This window comes from Lissotriton vulgaris, chromosome 9 (assembly GCF_964263255.1).
Source record: "Lissotriton vulgaris chromosome 9, aLisVul1.2, whole genome shotgun sequence".
NCBI classification, from domain to species: domain Eukaryota; kingdom Metazoa; phylum Chordata; class Amphibia; order Caudata; family Salamandridae; genus Lissotriton; species Lissotriton vulgaris.
Window position 1 is genome coordinate 253,474,498 of NC_141697.1, and position 18,971 is coordinate 253,493,468.

The following is an 18,971-nucleotide window of genomic DNA, read 5'->3' on the forward strand; positions in this document are numbered from 1 at the left end:
TTTGCTCACCATATTTGGAAACCCAAAGGCTAAGATGCCCCCTTGCATCGAACGGTGGGGGTTGCAGCTGCAGGAATACAATTATGAGATCGGCCACAAACCAGGGAAAGATCAAAACCCTGCGGATTGCTTTTCTTGAGCACCGCTACATCTCTAAAGATTAATGTCATGGGTTGCTGAAGAGTACCTCAATTTCATCTGAAGGTCAAGCACACTGTTGATTCTGTTTGTAGACCAGACCGCTGCGGTCATCAATGAATAGGACATGGCTATAATCAAAGGACTCATCAAGACACAATTGTGGAGAAGAAACACCCAACATCTTACTAGCCAGTCGGCGTTTCAAAAATTCTGAAATGTACAGGGTGAGCTGGAAGTCACCCAAGAGGGAATAATAGTGAGAGGTTCAAGAATCGTCATTCCTGAAAACCTTAGGCAAAGGGTCACAGAGCTGGCCCATGAGGGACACCGAGGCATTGTGGCCACAAAAAAAGCGCTAAGGGAAAGGGTGTGGTTCCATAGGTTAGATGAGAGATTGGAGAGAGAACTGAAAGAATGTCATATCTACAATTGCCTGTCCTCAAAAGTGACCAAGCATCCAGTGACAATATCTGAGCTCCCTGCACATGCACGTGAGAGAGTCACAGTTGACTTTTTGGGACTGCTGGGGGATGGGCAACACCCCATGGTAGTCAGACGATTATTCTTGTTTCCCCCTCAACAACCCGCAACAAAGTCACTGAAAGGCTTGATGACCTCTTCGCAACCTGGGCCAACCTTGAGATCCTAAAGTCTGACAACGGTCCACCCTTCAACAGAAAGGAACGCCAGGAATCCCCCACGCGTCTCAACTTCAAATACCAAGAGCACAAAGTTGAGGCTTTAAGCAATTGGTGTAATCGAAAGATTTATGAGCACCCTCAAGAGAGTGGTGCAACAAGCCTCAATGGAAGGGATAGACTTAAACCAAGCATTGTGCCAAATTCTCAGGGCCTATTGAGCGACTCCTTACTCCATAACAGGTGAGACTCCAGCCATGTTCTTCTTTAGAAGAGAGATCAGAAACAAAATACCTCAATGTGGACCTCAGATCAGTCAGTGGACGCTGACCAACTTCGCAGCACAGACAACGTTCATAGGAGCAAGATGAAAGTATATGCCAATAAACGCCGACATGTCCAAGAAACAGTCTGACATAGGAGAATGTGCACTGGTAAAACAGAGCAAAAACTAAAGACATGCACCCCATTTGCAGTGGAACCTCTTCAGGTGGTGGAGCACAAAGGACACATGGTGACAGCAAATTGTCTCGGTAAGTTTATCACTCAGGCCATGTCACATTTCAGGCGCATACCCCACTATTCTGAGTCTCACAGGACTACCTCTGAGATGAACACTCCATCACATCCAGCCCCAGAGTCAGAACTGGTATCACTGTTGCCTAGTGATGATTGACCTTAGCCAGCCAAATTCACTCGGCCTGGAAGAAAGGTGCGAGCTCCTCACAGACTGATTGAAGAGATGTAAGTGGACTAGTGACTGTCACGTTTGTCTAAACGGCCTGGGGGAGGGGGAAGTATAGTGTATTAACATGAAGAGCACTAGGTCCCTGACTATGTGAAGTAGACCCGGGGACAGGAGCTACATAAGATATGAAGGAGGCGGTTGGGGGGGTGAGGTTTAGGAAGTGACGCAGTTGTTCACTTGGCAGATGAATGCTAGAGAATAAATTTATGCTCAACTGAAGCTCCTCTGTGTGGCGTAATTTATATTGCATGCTCCCGAGCTGGTCATCACAGAGATCCGCAGCGACACATCAAGAACCTGGCACATTCACTGTCACGAGGATTATACCAAATTGCCGGGCACATTAAGGGTCAGTGCAGATATATGGGTGAACAAGGCATCAAACCAGGGTCACCACAGAAACCCGGGCAAACCAGCATCATTATCCGGAAGGTTGTCCCAGGATATCCGGTAGACCGAGCACTGCCTTGAAGGTATTTTGGAAAAAGGAGAAGAGCAAGCCTTGGAGCCCAGGAGTTAACAACGAAGTCACCAGCAGAACAGTTCTCTATCAGAAGAGGAAGGTTCACCTAGAAGGTGATTCTTGGTTTGATTTTTCAGTGCCAAGATTCATAGTATCCTTCATAGACACGAGCAGATAAAAAACAACTATCCAGAAGAGAGTCCTCGGAACATAGCTACAGAAAAGTCAGCAGTAAAGATGAGTTTACTTAAGAACATATATTTCTAATGCAGAGCTGTTTTTAGAAGTGCAACGTGGGCAATTACCCAGGTCCAATTTTTCAAAGGGCCCTTTGGTAAAGTGATATTGGTGTGCATAAAACAGATTTCTTTTTTATTTGCCAGTTGGACATGCCTTAACCCTTGCTATCACAGGCTGTTGGTTGGTTTACATTTTAAAACATTAGAACATCTTTCTCTCTCTCCCTTTACTTCACCTTTTCTACCTTACCTCTTTCTCATTACTCTGCTTTCTCTCTTCTCTATGTATCTACCCCCACTCTATCTCAACTCTCTTTATCTCGCAGATCTCATCACTCTCTCTCTATATACCTCTGTCTACCACCATTCTAAAAAACCTCGCCTCTCTTTCTCTACCGCAGTTCTGCCTCTCTGCACCACATGTCGCTTTCTATGCTTTGGCACAATCTCTCTCTACAATTTCCTATAGCTCATGTGCGCTGTACTTCAACTGTCTTTCCATAAGTCTTCTCATTTTGCCTCTACCCAACACACCTCTTTCTAATTTTCCCTTTTCTCTCCCTCGTGCCTCAGTGCACCCAATTCAGAGTGTACTCCACATCTCTTTCCATTGCCTTCTCCGATTTTCTAGTTCCCTATACCACTCTACCTCACTTAAAAAAAGTTAGCCATCTTTCTACAAATCTTTACCAACTTCTTCCTACTGCTCAGTATATTTCTTTCTTGCCACTTTCATCCCCCCCCCCTTACTTTACATCTCTCCTAACCACTTCGCTATCGAAATTACATTCTGTACATCCCTTCTCCATCTACTTAACTTCTCTTACACACAATGATCTCTTTACCAATCTGTTATTCTCTGGTCTCCTGCCTCCTTACATTTCTCTTACTCGACAGAGTCGGGAGTTAACAGTCTAGCCAGAGAAGTGTACACACAGACAAGGGAAAGAACAAGGCAGGGGAAGAGGACTAAGGAAAAGATTATAAGATATCACTGGGTGAAACTCCTCAGAGCACTGCTCAATTGTTACTGTTCAGGACGAATGCCATTTGCAAAATGGGCTTTTTTGCGTATCACAAACAACCAGCAAATAAAGATACAACTTAAAGATCTTTGTGAATCTGTCCCAGTCGACCCTGGCAACAGACAGGGGGACAAACAATAGGGGATTAATAAGGACCACATAAGAGAAGGAAGGGGGCAAGCACATCATGTGGAGCGTAAAGGATGAAGGGTCCTGACAGTTAACACAGGAAGAGGAGTGGCCTCTCACAGAAGAGATTCACACGAGAGCTGTAAAACCGATGTGAAGTTACAGGAGGATATCAAGGTGTGGGCAGGATTATGTGATTGTTTTCTGACTCCTAGACATTTACCAAGTGATGAAGATAGAGACACGGATGATTAATAAGATATTTGTATGCATCTGTACCAACGCATGGGTTGATCCAACCATTGACTGTATACTTATAATATTCCAATGTTTTATGATGTTTTCAACAATCAATCATGATTCTTTAAGGCATTGAGTAAACTTAATGTGATGTGTCGGGGATACTCGACAGGGCACCAAGTAGATACGTGTACGCTGACCACTCTATACATCTAAGTTTGTTACTGTGATTTAATAAAAAAAAAATAGGTTAAAAAAACCTCCAGGGAAAGAGGACATACCATGTACATATAACAACAGTGAGTGAGGAACAGGTGACATCTCATGCAGTTGCTCACCTGTAGAAGGCTGCTGACTCTGCATTAACTCGGATCTGTAGGTGTTTGAACCTGGGCAGAAAAAAAACCAAGAACTGATGATAATCTCACAATCTAGCAACCTACCAAAGCCAGCGTGAATACCAATGGCTGTGACAGTCCTCATGCTGAAGCTAAGGTCCTGAGAACTTTAAGGGACTTCCCATATTAACATTCCAGATCAACACTCGCCAAAGTTCTATGATACACACATGTGTCAACATTAAGACATACACATCTACACATGAACAAGGCAAGACCAATGAGGAGACAAGGAGAAATAACCAACTTACCTGAAATCTCCCTCCAGCTTCTCCTGCTGCACCAATGTTGATACGATGGGTCCCATCAGGATCTTGTTGACAACTGTCCCAATGACAAAGTATCCAAAGATACTCACAGGTCCAAGCCAGCCAGTGCTGAAGAGAAAAAAAAGAGAAGTTGGAAAACACAGGGCATCTCAGCAGGAAGCACAAGTAGAAAGCGTGCGAAAGAAAGAGACAGAACAGATGCTGGGTCTTGAAACTCATGCAAAAAGAACAATTGACGGACAGAATATTTAACAATGTCAAACATTCACCCCAATACAGAGATCTGGGCCTAAATTTATCGTTTTTTGCTCCCCATGCCTTTCCATTTTAAACCCAGCCATATGCAAATCAGTCTTGACACTCCTCCCAATGGGAACAGTCCAGCCCGAACTGCCAGGCCACGTCTTCCCTGGACAGGAAACAAGCATCCTGGAGCTGGTTTTGGGGTTTCACCCCTAATCAGCCAGGCTAGCTTGACTCCAGTGGCATGGAATGCATGGGACATGCATCTGGGAATACCGTCCCACGAGGGGTGGCAAATGCAAAAAAAAAAATGATGGACAGAATGCTGAACAATGTCACACATTTATCCCAGTACAGAGATCTGAGCCGAAATCCATAGTTTTTTTCTCCCATGCCATTCCAGTTTAAACCCAGCCTTATGCAAATCAGTCTTGACTCTCCTCCCTACGGGAACAGTCCAGCTCGAACTGCCAGGCCAGGTCCTCCCTGGACCGGAAACAAGCATCCTGGGACTGGTTTAGGGGTATCAACCCTCATCAGCCAAGCTAGCTTGACTCCAGTGGCATGGAGAGCACGGGACCCACGTTGAGCTATGCTCCCTCACACAAGGTACAGCACAGAAGCGGTTTTGTAAGCTTTCCTCACAGCACAGACAATACAGGTAGTAGCTGGTTTGCCTTTTACCACAAAAACAGTCGACATGGGCAGAAGCTGTACAAGTCTTGTTTGCTTTGCAAGAAAAGTAGCCTAGCTGGTAGGCAGCAGTTGCAGGACTCCCTCACAAAATGAAATTAGAGCATATGCTCTGCAAGTCTCCAGCCCACAGGCAACAAAATACAAGTCACACTCACTGTACACACAAGAAGTGTCCACAGAGGAAGAGGTGAGCGGAGCATGCATGCAGACAGCTGAGGCCACCTATATTGAACTGTAATGTTTAGAGAGGGCGGTTGCGGAACAGTTTGCCTTTCGTGAAAGTAAACCCTCCAGAAGGCTGGAAAATCTATCCCTCCATTAATCATGTGTCAGCTCATCTACAATGCACCTGTCCACACTCACACAAAGGAATAACCCCAGGGTGGAAGGTAAGCAGTAACATAGCAAGAGTGTCACAGGCCAAACAAGCAGAGGAAATGGGACCCCCTCTGTTGGTTGGGTAGGGATATACAGCAATAAAGCTTGATTGGTGTGATACCTTATTTGTTAAATTTGAACATTTGGCAGCTCTTCGTATTATTAAAAACTAAGAAGAGTGATCTTTGATTATTGTGATCGGCAATTTTTCTTCATATCAAGTGTCTGTCTCGGAAGAGGTCGGGAGTGCCCATGACCGGAAATCTACTGTCTGGCTTAATGCTCTCCCCTGGTTCCAGGTACCAGTCTCTTCTGTGAGGCACAGACTCTACCAATAGTGAGGGCCCCAGGTGATCTCAAGCCAGAAAGAGGTTGGTAGCAGAGTGTTAAGGGGTGGCTTAGTCATCAGGCAGTGGATTTTAAAAGCAACCATAGGTGCGGCTTGAGACGCCTTGTGAAGACCTACTCTAGTGGGTGTACTCCATCCTGCTTACACTGAAGGATTGGCATTCTCACTTATTGAATTACTTTTTGGGCCCCATAATGACAGCACGAAAGCTGCGATCAGGAAGATCAATATCAACTAGATCATGTAAGACCAATCCAATCATCTCTGAAACAAATCACTTCAGCTAAACGCCCTAAAAGTCATTGTGCCTGCCTATTCCTGCCAGTTTCGTAAAACCAGATGAAAAACCAGCGACGTCTTTTTGCAAATTTTCACTCAGCAGATCTCAGAGGTTAAACTATCCGAAGAGGCTAAAAAACGAATAGTACAAAATCCTAGGACAGTAAGCCCTGAACGCCGCACATCACCCTTGTCCCAAATGGATTTCAAGATTATTCTATAAACTGAAAAACTGAGGGCATTCATCCATTGCATTAGATGCCCAAAGTTATGACGACATGGTCATATGTAATCAAGGATCACCTCATGATGCACCACAAAAGGTCACAGTCCCAATCAGATTCCAAAAGAAAACTTTTCAGTTCTTTTTTATTTATTTTCACTTGTAAAAGCATCCAGATTACAGCATAAAACCACCAACGTGTTTCGCTCAAAGAATGGACTTCTTCAGGGCAAACTATTATGTATTCAATAAATAACCAAAGCCTATAGCCATCGACAGACCATCCCACAGCGTGACAACATATATATTTACTGGTCCAAGGATGGCAAATATCCAGTATGGAACTTGTGTTAATCAAACAGTCCAGGCCAATCCAACCCGTAATTGGTGCTATGATAAGCACCTGGCAGCCTTACAGGTCCACCTCTCCCATCACGATCGATATATTGGTTAATGAGTTAAAGCCATTGAACAGATTGTTTCTTTGAACGGTCTGCTTGACATTAAAGCATTAAAGATGATGCACAGAAGTGATATACATGTAGTTTAAATTTTGCATTCATCCCTAGGTAATAGATCAAGAGTTCAATTGATTAAATTAAAAAAAGGATCTGTTGAGTAGCCTTAACTCCGATATTAAATGTATCCAGGAAACATAGCGGACTATGGATTTTCAGCTTAATAACTATTATGTGCTTAATTGCCTTGCAGCACCTTCTAGGAGTGGTCATGCGAGCGATAGCAATATTATTGACTGCTAATTATATTTGGACCATTTGTTTATTTCAACCATCAAACCGGTCTCAAGGTTTTCTCTGTTTGCACCTCTCTCGCATATCTGAATGTTGCTCTTGTCTCTTGCGTATCTCTTACTTCCCCCTCTTTTAAAACGCTCAGATACCCTCACGGGTCATGTTCCCGCTATACAAAACAGAATTTTTTTAAATTGTATTTATAGACAGCTATGAGCATGGACACAGTCCAAATTCTCCCTGTCTCGCTCCTGCAGTGCTGGCTGCCATAGCGACCTCAGAGTTGACGAGCTTGATCCTCATCTTTCTCTTCTCTTTTTGTCGGAAAGGCTGAGGTCTCACCAAGGTCTATGTTCACTACTTTGAGCAGCCTGCTTCAAATAACTCAGCCTGATGTTGGTGCAAATGCACTGTACAGTAAGCATCTCCCAGGTATGGAGCGTAGGAGGGTTATAGTAAATCCATACAGAGGCTGAGGGCGACTAGCCGCTCTCAGGGTTAGGAGGCTCAGGGGTGTTTATTGTGGCTTAGCTCGCCTGACAGTCTCAAATATTTTTTTTTTCCAAATGAGCTGTTGTAGGACATTTGATTACGGTGTGGTGTGGTTGTGAGCTCTCACTATGTAATAACAACAGAACGTAACAATCTCCATGTAGGTCCAGTTAGGTGCTTTAACAAAACCCCTTAGCTCCGTCCTGGGTAGGACAGGCTTATTCAAAGGAACAAATGTAAAGCATTTAAAGTATTAAAACTGTTAAGAGACGCAACACAATAAAATCTGACACCAATTTATAAAAATAGAATGCATTTTTCTTTTAAGTTAGACACTAAAACACCAGAATTCTATTGAAGGTAATTGGAGACATGATTTTTAAAAAGGTAAGTAAATTCTTTTAAGTTCTAATAAATCTTTGTAATCAGCGTTGCAGTTCTTGGGCCAACGGAGTAGTAAGACTATTAATCCTCTCTTGCACTGACCACAATGGGTTTGGAGCAAGTCGCAGAGACCAGTTAGATCCAGGGAGACAGTTAGCGGTCAGGTCCAGCAGTCTCAGGGTCCCCACAGAAGATTTCACCAAGATCCCGGTTACAGAAAAGAAGCGATCTTGAAGCTGGGGAGGCAAGATGCTGAGAAGATGATGGAGCTTTTAAAGAGAGGTGCAGGGAGTATTCCTGCGGCCACCTCAGTGTTCACGTGCTTCGGTGGGCGGTCATCTCTGGCCTTAGGACTCGATCTGCCATGCTGCCACCATGGTGGATCCCAGAGCAGGTCCAGTTGCCACTATTTGACTAGTCTCTAGTTACAGAGGTCATCAGCGTTGTACACCTGATGAGTGTCTCTTTCTTGAAGGAGGACCAGGGGCCTCTTCAAAGATGGCTACAGGTCCCATAAACTTGGGGATACCTCGAACAAGTCAGAACTCTGTCTCCCAGCAGGCACTTTGGAGTCCAGCGGTGGCAGGAGATCCTGGGCAGCTGGTCTCTCACAAGTGCAGCCTTCCTTCGGCTTCTGTGTCCATTGTGCATGCCAAGGTGCTAACCACATAGCCCTTAGAAAAATTTCTTATGTCCTTGCACAAATGAATCCTTTTTCCGCAAGTGGCTACTGCAGGAACAATCCACTTTGCCGGTCCCTCGGGTTCAGCAGGTGCAGTTCAGTCTTTAGTGCAGCCTCTTTTTTCTGGGTCAGGAAGCAGCAGGACATTCCTTCTTCTGTCTTCTTGCTAGTCCAACAGTGATCAGAGGTCTGTGGGTCTGGGGTGTCACTTTTTAGCCATCTTCTGGTTTGAGGGATGGAAGGACCCACTAGCCAGTAGGGCAAGAGTTCTCACCAGGTTACCCTTACTACTTATGTCACTTCCTAAAGGTTTGGCAGTCAGACAATCCAAGGACCACTCCTCTCCACCTTAAACGAAGATGGCACAAGCCTTTTTCCCCTCTGAGTAGCCCTAGGCACACCCATGGGGTTTACCGAGCATAATGAACCACTCCTCCTGGAAAACCAGTTCTGCAACAGGATTCTCCCTTCTGGAGGAGATGCCAGTCTGTCTGCCTACACAAAGGAGTGGGCAGGCAAATGTGTGATTGCCATTTGCTTTAATGAGGCAGTAGCCTCTTTGAAGCTACGCCATCTATGCCAATCGCCTTGTATTCATCTTGCTGGAGGAGGTCGCACCTCCTTTAGTAATTTTCTTTATTCCTTGTTTGTGGAAGCGCTTCACACTTCCTAGCAGGGGGCAGCATCTTATTTCCGGTGACATTAGCAGATACTGAGGAAAGGCTACAGGAGGTTTGGGCAACAAAGTCACCATTCTATTAAAAGTTACTTTAAATCCAATCTCAGCAATGATTTGGGTTTAATTTAATGAGTAATTTGATACAATGTAGTAATATCTTTAGTGATTCCAAACGGAAGTTAGTACTTAGCTCAGTGGCAAGTGAAACTTCATGTTAGCCAATAGGACCAATGGCCTTCCTACACAGAATGCAGCAATTTAGTGTTTTCACTTTCAGGGCATGTTAAACACAAAGCGAAAATGCCTTTATTTATTAATATTAAGTACCCTGTTTGGTGGGCTACTAGGGCAGTCACTAGGGGTGATGTATATTTACACAATGATCATCCCTTCTAATTACAGGATTCAGTTAGAAAGAACACTCAGCACTCAGATGTTGCACACACTTCATCCTCATGCTCAGTCCACCTTACATATCACACATCACAATTTCAGCAACCAACCACAATACTGTTAAACTTTGAACTTTCAGAATCCTGTCTGCCAGGACAGAATGACCAAGGTGATCCTTAATGAACAAAAAACAGCCATTCCTTCATAGTCACCATGTCTTGGGAATGCACATTGACCACTCCTCCTATAAAACAGGACTTCCTTATTGTTGGAATGGCCGCTCATGCTTTCCTCCTTCATAATCCTCAACATGTCTGATATAAAAGCAAGGCCTCTTTTTCAGTCTTCAAGCACCAGCACACTGAATATGTGCGTCAGCTCCTTTGGTGATTCTGCAAGTCAGTTATGATCTCCAGTCTAAAAAAATATGTCTGCCTTGCAGCGTCACAAGGGTGAAACCAGAGACAGCACTGTTTGTGAATAATGTGAGAGGAGCCTACTAAAGCGAGATCAAGACACTGCTCCCTGGTGACTGTGTCATATCTGGTCTTCAGGTGGGCCCTGGCTAGTAGAATATGAAAGCTCTGGCAGGACGCTTGGCCGGTGTCACGGGAGCTTAGCCGTGCATGACGCGCATCAAGGTATCAACGGTACAGGCATATTAGCCGACCCTGGTTGAATTATTCGTATCAGCAGGGGATATGAGGATCTAATACAATTGAGGAATCTGGTTCATAATGAATGGAAATAAGAAACCGGATATCATATTTAACAGATGCGCAATTCTACTTGCCCTGATGAAGTTCACGTGTTGAGAACGAAGCACGCTGGCTTTCATTTGCTATCATCAATGAAAAATAAAGATGTTCTAGATTACAGACAACGTGGACTTGTATATGAATGGACTTTGAATTTTGCTGTGCACCACCATCCATGCATTTATGAAAGCTCTTTGAGTTAAATGTCGTGATCTAAAAGTCACTAGTTTGAATCCCAGCAAGGCTAACTAAGATTTTCATCTTTCCGAGGTTGCCATACTTTGTGCAAAAAAGGGGACTAAAAACACCTAACATCTGCTTTTTAGAGCATACAGAAATGTCTAAATAGTGGGACAAAGAGTTACATTAAAAAACAAGTTAATAAAAAATCCATTATTTGCCAATGAGCATGAGCGACACTGCACGTGCAGCGATAGTAACTGTTTATTAGGATCCAGTAAAATTCTTTACAAACTGGCAAAAAAGAAGGATTGGCTGTTCTCTTTAATGTAATGGCACTAGCAATGTCTGAGGTGGTTTATCGGCTAACGAGCCTAGACTAAACTAGTAGAGATGACCACTGAAGGAGTGGGACTTCTGTCGCCAACAAACTAAATGAGATGGGAATTAAAGATCACAGTTTTGTTGAGAGCTCCTCTCTCACACACAGATGCTGAATAAATATCATCTCCTCACACCCATCCTGATGGAACTCCATTGGCTCCCATTGCCGGTTTGTACCAGCCTTAAATCCAGCTGCATCATTCACAAAACCATCATGACCAGCACCCCTGTTTATCTTGTGCACAAACTCACCATCTCATCACCTCGCAGCGCAGCCTTTTTCAGAATGGAGACAAAGAAGTGTAAAAAAGAAAAAAACAAGATGGCAGGCCTTTTCCATCATTTATTTAACTGAGGGTCTGTAACATCATCCTAGTATCCATCAAGACCACTGCAAGGCTGATCCAATTTAGGAAAGAGTTTAAGGTGCTCCTCTTAAAGGAAAGTACATCAGAATACAGTAAGTGTATACTTCTACTCCCAGAGTCCATCTACCTCTCAAATCACTCATTGACTGCATACTTGCATTTGACCATGTAAAGCGCTCTGCCGCCTTTTGGCTAGGTTTAAGATTTACACATACCGTATACATACAAAGTAGCACACATGGTTGAATGGAAAAAAGCAACTGTCTCTCGTAGGTATTATATTATTAAAGATAATGGGGGGGGGGGAAGGTTTGTGCCTTTCGAACAAACTACCTTGCAATTCTTTCATCCTTTCATGTGCCTGAAAATAAGAGTTACAAATTTTGGGACAGTGATTGGCACTATCTAATTACAGTAACTCATGCATCTTTCTGCTTAAGGGGGAAGTCAAATATTTCAACACTGCTAGGATATGTTACATCCTTATTATCATAACCTTGCCCTAGAGCCACAATCTTTTGCTCCTAGATGCTTCACGACTGTCCAACTCTAAGCTTGTACTCACTGTCCACCACATAGCATTCCTGGTGCATCTGCACCTCAACAATACCCCTGGATCCTAACACCACAGAACCACAATAATCCTGCCTCTTAACACATCTGCAGATCTGTTATAAGTTTTCAAGACACGTATTCTCGGCCTTTCATACTTCCAATATACTACTAACATTTGGACTCTGGGATTGGGTCCATCCAAATCATAGGGACCGCAAAATACACTTTTGCATTGGAGTACTGTCCTGTTTACATGATGAGAGCAGTCACAGTAGAAATGGGCATTGCCCCAAAAACGTTTCCACAGGTCACTTAATGTACAAAGGGTGCAGGACCTTCAAATATGTTATGCACCTGCCTCATCACCCATATCCGTTAGAGAACCAAGTACAGACTAGAACTTAGAACCATAGACATGGTGAAGCACTACACACATGGCTAATGAAGCAGTTCTGCTGAAGCACAAGCCATATGTATGTCACCAAGTACCTGTTGAAGCACTGGTATGTATAATACGCCAGCGTAAATGGTGAGATGAGCAGCTTACTCGCCATCGAGCTCAGTTGTTTGCAGAAACGTTCCACATCCTGGCTTATTCGCTGGTCACTGAAAAGAGAAACACAAAGAATTTACAGAGAAATATCACTAAAGCCAAAAAAACAGAGAACGTGGATCAAGATGAAAACCCTATGTTACTGAGCCCCAATGAACCTGCACTCACAGGACAAAAGAACAAGTATTTGCAATGCAATAGGTCTCGCATTTGCGAAAGTTTGAGCTATTGGCATTGTAAATGACAATGCCTTTTATTTATGCCTTCCAAAACCTGCCAGTTGTGCGTAAACAAGCACTTTGTACTTGTAGTCAATGCTTATGAGAAGCAAGACTGACAGGCTCTTTAACTGCCAGCCTTGCTTCTCGTAAGCAAGGACTATATGTTCAAAGTGCGTGTTTATGCACCGATTGCAGGTTTTAAAAACAAATGAATAAAAGGCATTGTCATTAAAATGCCAACAGCTCCAACTCTCGCAAGCGCGAGACCTATTGCATTGCAAATGCTTGTTGTTATATGGAATGGTATAAAATGTTTCTGCGCTGTATTACAGAAGTAGTACAACCGTGAGAAAAAAAGTATTTTGTACCGGAAAAATTATTATATGATATGCATGGAGATTGCACTTGCACTGCAAGAACTATCGTTAAGAATCCAATTGATATTGCGCTAAAATACACCACAGCCTCACTAATGAGATTCGTGAATGTCATCCTTGTCCCTGAAACAATTGAATATGAACCGAGATCTGATGTCATCATCTTCACGCCATTTGAACAACTAAAGGAAGGCATGGGCATGGAAACAAAAGAAAGACGTGGTGAATATATATATAAAAGCGAACGAGTCAACTATTGTTCTTTGGAGCTCTCCCTACCTGTCTTATAACAAACTGTAAGCGATATAACTGGAATCAAATTTGAAAACAAAGTCCGTCTGTGGAGGATCTTGATACAAAAATACATTCCACTTGCAAATTGTGTAATATAGTAAGCCTACCTCGACGAACAATAATAACAGGAAATGGAAGTCTATGTAATGTACGCTGCTGAACATAAACACATCATTTAGTAAAAGGCAAATGCTCTTTCAAATAAATAATTTTGTTGAAATTAAATAAGAAAGGCTCCTTTCTAAGATGTCCGCCGGAAGTCCCGTCACTTGCACCCCACCTGTGTCTGCTTTCTCTCCTGACGCCTGCACTGGCTGCCAAGCAAGCGCAGGGAAGGCATTCAGGAGTCTAGCAGTGACTGAGGGTGACCTATGAGTACAGAGCAAGGGCTCATTGACTACTGCTGCGCGCGTCTATCGCGCAAGTTTTACCTGTGCCCCCCAGCTATTCCTTATTTATGCGGGGGAGCCCCGCCTTAGGGACGTAGACTGTGCAGGGGGTGGTGGCTCCTGATTTGGACCTGATCTTGACGGTTGCTGCTGCAATGGGGGACGATGCAGAGGAGCCCCCGGGCTGAAGCTTGGTGCCGACCTCCTCCTGCTTCAATGGACCGCAGTTGCAGAACGGCTTCTACACCCCGACCGGACCAGTGCAGCAGCGCCTTAGGCGGAGCTCCAGGGGAGTGGGGGACTTAGCACCACCCGCAGAGTCATGGTTCCCCAGCTAAGAAGTGCAGGTTCCGTAGGAGGCTAGACTCTGCCAGGAAAAACCGACCACGTAAGTCTGTCTCCCTGCAGTCTTCATCCCCAAGCTCAAGGTTACAGGAACATTAAAGTTAGCAAATAGAAACCAAAAATCTTATTAATTCACTGGGGAAAACAAGAAAAGCTCTACTCTAAAGATTAACTGGTGGAAGGGTGTGGAGACAAAGACATAAAAGAAGGACTAGACAAAGGTAAACATGACGCACCGTGCAGTTAAAATGATAGCGGACCAGAGAGGGAGCATGTCTGAAAGGAGTTCTGCCTCCTGATTAGCCGACGCGGGAATCGAAACTAGTGGTGCGCGCACCAGAGGAGTGGGGGCAAGGGAGCGCGAAGACGCCGAGACAAGGTAGGAGATGTGTGTGTAAGCGCTGGGGGTTCTCTGTGTATGTGTGTGCGTGCATGTGTGTGTGTATGCTTGGGGGGGGGGTGTTCTGTATGTATGTATGTGTGTGTGTATGCGTGGGGGGGCTGTATGTGTGTTGTGCATGTGTTGTGAAAAGCCTGCCGGAATCGGAGCGCGTGTTGACGCGCGCGACCTGATCCCGGCAGGCTGCTGCTGCGTGCGCGTGACAGTCTGTTGTCCTCTCCCCTTGACTCCTTGAAAGCCAGAATGATAACAATAGTCTCGCTCTGCGACAGCAGGCCTTTGGCCTGCAATCGCAAGGCGAGACCTAAAAAGTGGGAAGAGAAAGACACACCAACACATGGACTCACGGACAAACAAGATAAAATTAAAAGAAGGTAAAACAAAAATAAAGAGAGAAAAACATAAGTCCGGAAACTAACTGTGGTCAAAAATACACAATGATTCTAGCATAAAGTATAATGACCACTGAAACAACTAACTGCAGGTCAGTCAAAATCACATACCAAATAACCAACCTGGGGAGATAGACATTCAGAGAGACACTAAATCAAGAAAAGTAAGTCAATCAACTAAAAAAGATCCACATTCAAGCCAAAATGATACAAAACAGCCAGACTCAAAATTAAGCCGATACAATAGCTTAACTTCACAGAACCAAATAACTCAAGGTTATCCAAAAGTAACAGAAAAGGAAACCAGAGAAAATGTATCCACCACACCCACAAACAAACAACCCAAGGATTCTCACTAAACGGCAGCAGACAATCAATCAATCAAGACATTTATAGAGCGCACTACTTACCCGGAGGGTCTCAAGGCGCTTGGGGGGGGGGGGGGGTGCTGCTACTGCTCGAACAGCCAGGTCTTGAGCTTCTTCCTGAAGGAGAGGTGGTCTTGGGTCAGGCGCAGGTCGGTCGGGGGGGGGGGGAGTTCCAGGTCTTGGCGGCCAGGTAGGAGAAGGACCTTCCTCCTGCTGTCGTTCTTCGGATGCGGGGGACGGCGGCGAGGGCGTGACTAGCTGATCGGAGATGGCGTTTGGGAGCGTAGAAGTTGACGCGGTTGTTGAGGTAGCTCGGGCCTTGATCGTGTAGGGCTTTGTGTGCGTGGGTGGGGAGACGGAAGGTGATTCTTTTGTTGACGGGGAGCCAGTGCAGGTCTCTCAGATGTCCGGAAATGTGGCTGTGTCGTGGGATGCCGAGGATGAGTCTGGCTGAGGTGTTCTGGATCCGCTGGAGTCTCTTCTGGAGCTTGGCGGTGGTTCCGGCGTAGAGGGCGTTGCCGTAGTCCAGTCGGCTGGTGAGGAGGGCCTGGGTGACCGTCTTCCTGGTCTCGGTGGGGATCCACCGGAAGATCTTCCGTAACATGCGCAGGATGTTGAAGCACGGCGAGGAGACGGCGTTGACTTGTCTGGTCATGGAGAGGGAGGAGTCCAGGATGACGCCCAGGTTCCGTGAGTGGTCTGTCGGTTTGGGTGCGGTGCCCTGGGCGGGGGGCCACCAGGAGTCGTCCCAGGCGGAGGGCGAGGAGCCCAGGATGAGGACCTCCGTCTTGTCTGAGTTCAGTTTCAGGCGGCTGGTCGTCATCCACTCGGCTACGTGTTTCATCCCTTCGTGAAGGTTGGCTCTGGCGGGGTCGTTGGTCAGGGAGAGGATCAGCTGGGTGTCGTCAGCGTAGGAGATGATGTTGAGGTTGTGCTGGCGTGCGATGGCCGCGAGGGGGGTCATGTAGACGTTGAAGAGGGTGGGGCTCAGCGAGGATCCTTGAGGGACGCCACAGATGACTTCGGTGGCCTCTGACTTGTACGGTGGTAGTCGGACTCTCTGTGTTCTTCCGTCGAGGAAGGAGATGATCCACTCCAGTGCCCTCTCCTGGATTCTGACGTTGCTGAGGCGCTGCACTAGGGTGCGGTGGCATACAGTGTCGAAGGCCGCGGAGAGGTCTAGGAGGATGAGGGCCGCTGTTTCTCCGTTGTCCATCAGGGCTCGGATGTCATTGGTGGCCGCGATGAGGGCGGTCTCGGTGCTGTGGTTGGCTCGGAAGCCGGACTGTGAGGGGTCGAGGGATCCGTTCGTCACGAGGAAGGCGGCCAGCTGCTTGTTGACGGTCTTCTCGATGACTTTGGCTGGAAACGGGAGGAGCGAGATGGGGCGGTAATTCTTGAGTTCGGTGGGGTCCGCTGTAGGTTTCTTGAGTAGGGCGCCGAGTTTGGCATGCTTCCAGCTCTCCGGGAAGGTGGCGGTGTCGAAGGAGGTGTTGATGATGTCCCGCAGGTGGGGTGCGATGACAGCGTCGGCCTTGTTGAAGACGTGGTGAGGGCAGGGGTCGGTTGGAGATCCGGAGTGGATGGAGTTCATCATGCGGATGGTGTCATCGGTGCTGATCGGAGTCCAGGCGCGGAGGGTGGTGGTGGGGGGCGGTGGTTCGGTCGTGGCGTTCGTCGGTTGAGTGCTGAAGCTGTTGTGTATGTCTGCGATCTTGCTGTGGAAGTAGGAGGCGAGGGAGTTGCAGAGGTCTTGCGATGGGGTGATGTCGTTGTTGCCGGCGTTGGGGTTGGAGAGTTCTTTCACGATGTTGAAGAGTTCCTTGCAGTTGTGTGCGTTGTTGTCCAGCCGGTCCTTGAATGCAGTTTTCTTGGTGGCGCGGATCAGTTGGTGGTGCTTCCGGGTGGCAAGCTTGAGGGTGGTCATGTTGTCCGGTGTTGGTTCCCTTCTCCAGGCTTTCTCGAGGGCTCGGCAGTTCTTCTTGGAGCTCTTGAGTTAGTCAGTGAACCATGGGGCCTTCTTGATGCCGGGTCTGCTGGGCGGGGTCCTCAGTGGGGCGAGTTCGTCCGCGCAGTTGCTGATCCACTTCGTGAGGTTGTCGGCGGCCTGGCTGGGGTTCGCTGAGCTGGCGGGAGGGTGCTGGCTCAGGGAAGCGGCGAGCTGGTTGGCTGTGATCTTGTTCCAGCTTCTTCGAGCAACCTGTTGCTGGTGGTGGTGGATCGTCGTTCTTTTGAAGGTGAAGTGGACGCAGCTGTGGTCCGTCCAGTGGAGTCCGGTGGCGTGGCTGAAGACGATGTCTTTGCAGGATGAGAAGACTGCGTCGAGTGTGTGTCCGGTGAGGTGGGTGGGGGTGGACACCAGCTGCTTGAGACCGAGGGTGGCGAGGTTGTCGAGCAGGGTGATTGTGTTGCGGTCGTTGTTGTTCTCCAGGTGGAAGTTGATGTCCCCCAGGAGGATGTAGTCGGCGGAGGGGAGGGCATGCGGGCTGATGAAGTCGGCGATGTCCTCGCTGAATTGTGTGCGTGGGCCCGGGGGTCGGTAGATCAGGGTGCCTCTGAGGGTGGTTTTGGGGTCCGTGTGGATCTGGAAGTGCAGGTGTTCGGCGGTTGTCAGGGTGTTGGTCTTGATGCGGATGGTGTCTCTGTAGATGATGGCGACGCCTCCTCCAGTGTGGTTGTCGCGGTCTCTTCGGGTGATCTTGTAGCCCTCTGGGATGGCAATGGCGATGTCGGGCGAACCAACACAAGGAATTCCAAAATTAATAGAGAGATGACCAAAGAAAATCCACCAAAAAGTCGCAATAACCAGAGAGACAACATGCTAAGAATTACGTAATCACCAAACAGGGACATGGGGCGAGGGAAAAGAAGAATGGAAGAGGGAACGTGAATGCGAATGAATGAATGAAGTTGAATTTCTATAGCGCGCTACTACCCTGAGGCCTCGTAGAGCTTGCGGACCTAAACAAGCGGGAAGCACATCAGGTTAGTGCATAATACTAAAAAGATGGGTTTTGAGAAGTTTACGGAAGGCATGTAAGCTTGGTTCCATGCGAAGAGTGGGGGGGGGGAGGGAATTCCAGAGGTTAGAAGCATTCAGGGAAAAGGAATGTCCACCCCATCTAGATCTACGTAGTTTCCTTGTAGTAGCAAGGAAGGCCTAACTAGACCGGAAACTCCTAGAAGGTTAGTAAGGAGTGACTAGGGGGAGGATAATAGTAGGGCCAGATTTCCAGATGGCTCTGTGAGCCAGACACATGGCCTTGAATTGTATCCTAGACTGAATTGGGAGCCAGTGGAGGTTCCTCAATGGGGGTTTCGCTGATTGTCTCAGCGGAATCTGGAGGAGTTGGCGGGCCGCACAGTTCTGGATCACTTGTACTTTTTGGATAGTGGCCTTAGGGGAGCCCAGATTCAGAGCATTCTCGTAGTCTAGGCGGCACCATAATCCTTCTCGCCTGGAAGGGAAGTAGGGGAAGGATTTTTCTTAACATCCTCATCAGGCCAAAACATGTCGCTGAGAGCTTGGTGGCATGAGGATTGAAAC

The 18,971-nt window shown here is 46.6% G+C and overlaps 1 protein-coding gene across 3 annotated transcripts in view; it reads right to left on the reverse strand.

Annotated features, from left to right (window-relative positions):
* ABCD4 (ATP binding cassette subfamily D member 4) overlaps positions 1 to 18,971 on the reverse strand; it is a 214,238-nt gene that overhangs the window by 133,349 nt on the left and 61,918 nt on the right. For all 3 annotated transcript variants that reach the window (XM_086937481.1, XM_086937482.1, XM_086937483.1), the window contains 3 exons: positions 12,575 to 12,691; positions 4,273 to 4,398; positions 3,962 to 4,012 (listed from right to left, as the gene is read on the reverse strand). In XM_086937481.1, the coding sequence (XP_086793607.1) occupies positions 3,962 to 4,012; positions 4,273 to 4,398; positions 12,575 to 12,691 (294 nt within the window). The remainder of the gene's footprint in view (positions 1 to 3,961; positions 4,013 to 4,272; positions 4,399 to 12,574; positions 12,692 to 18,971) is intronic.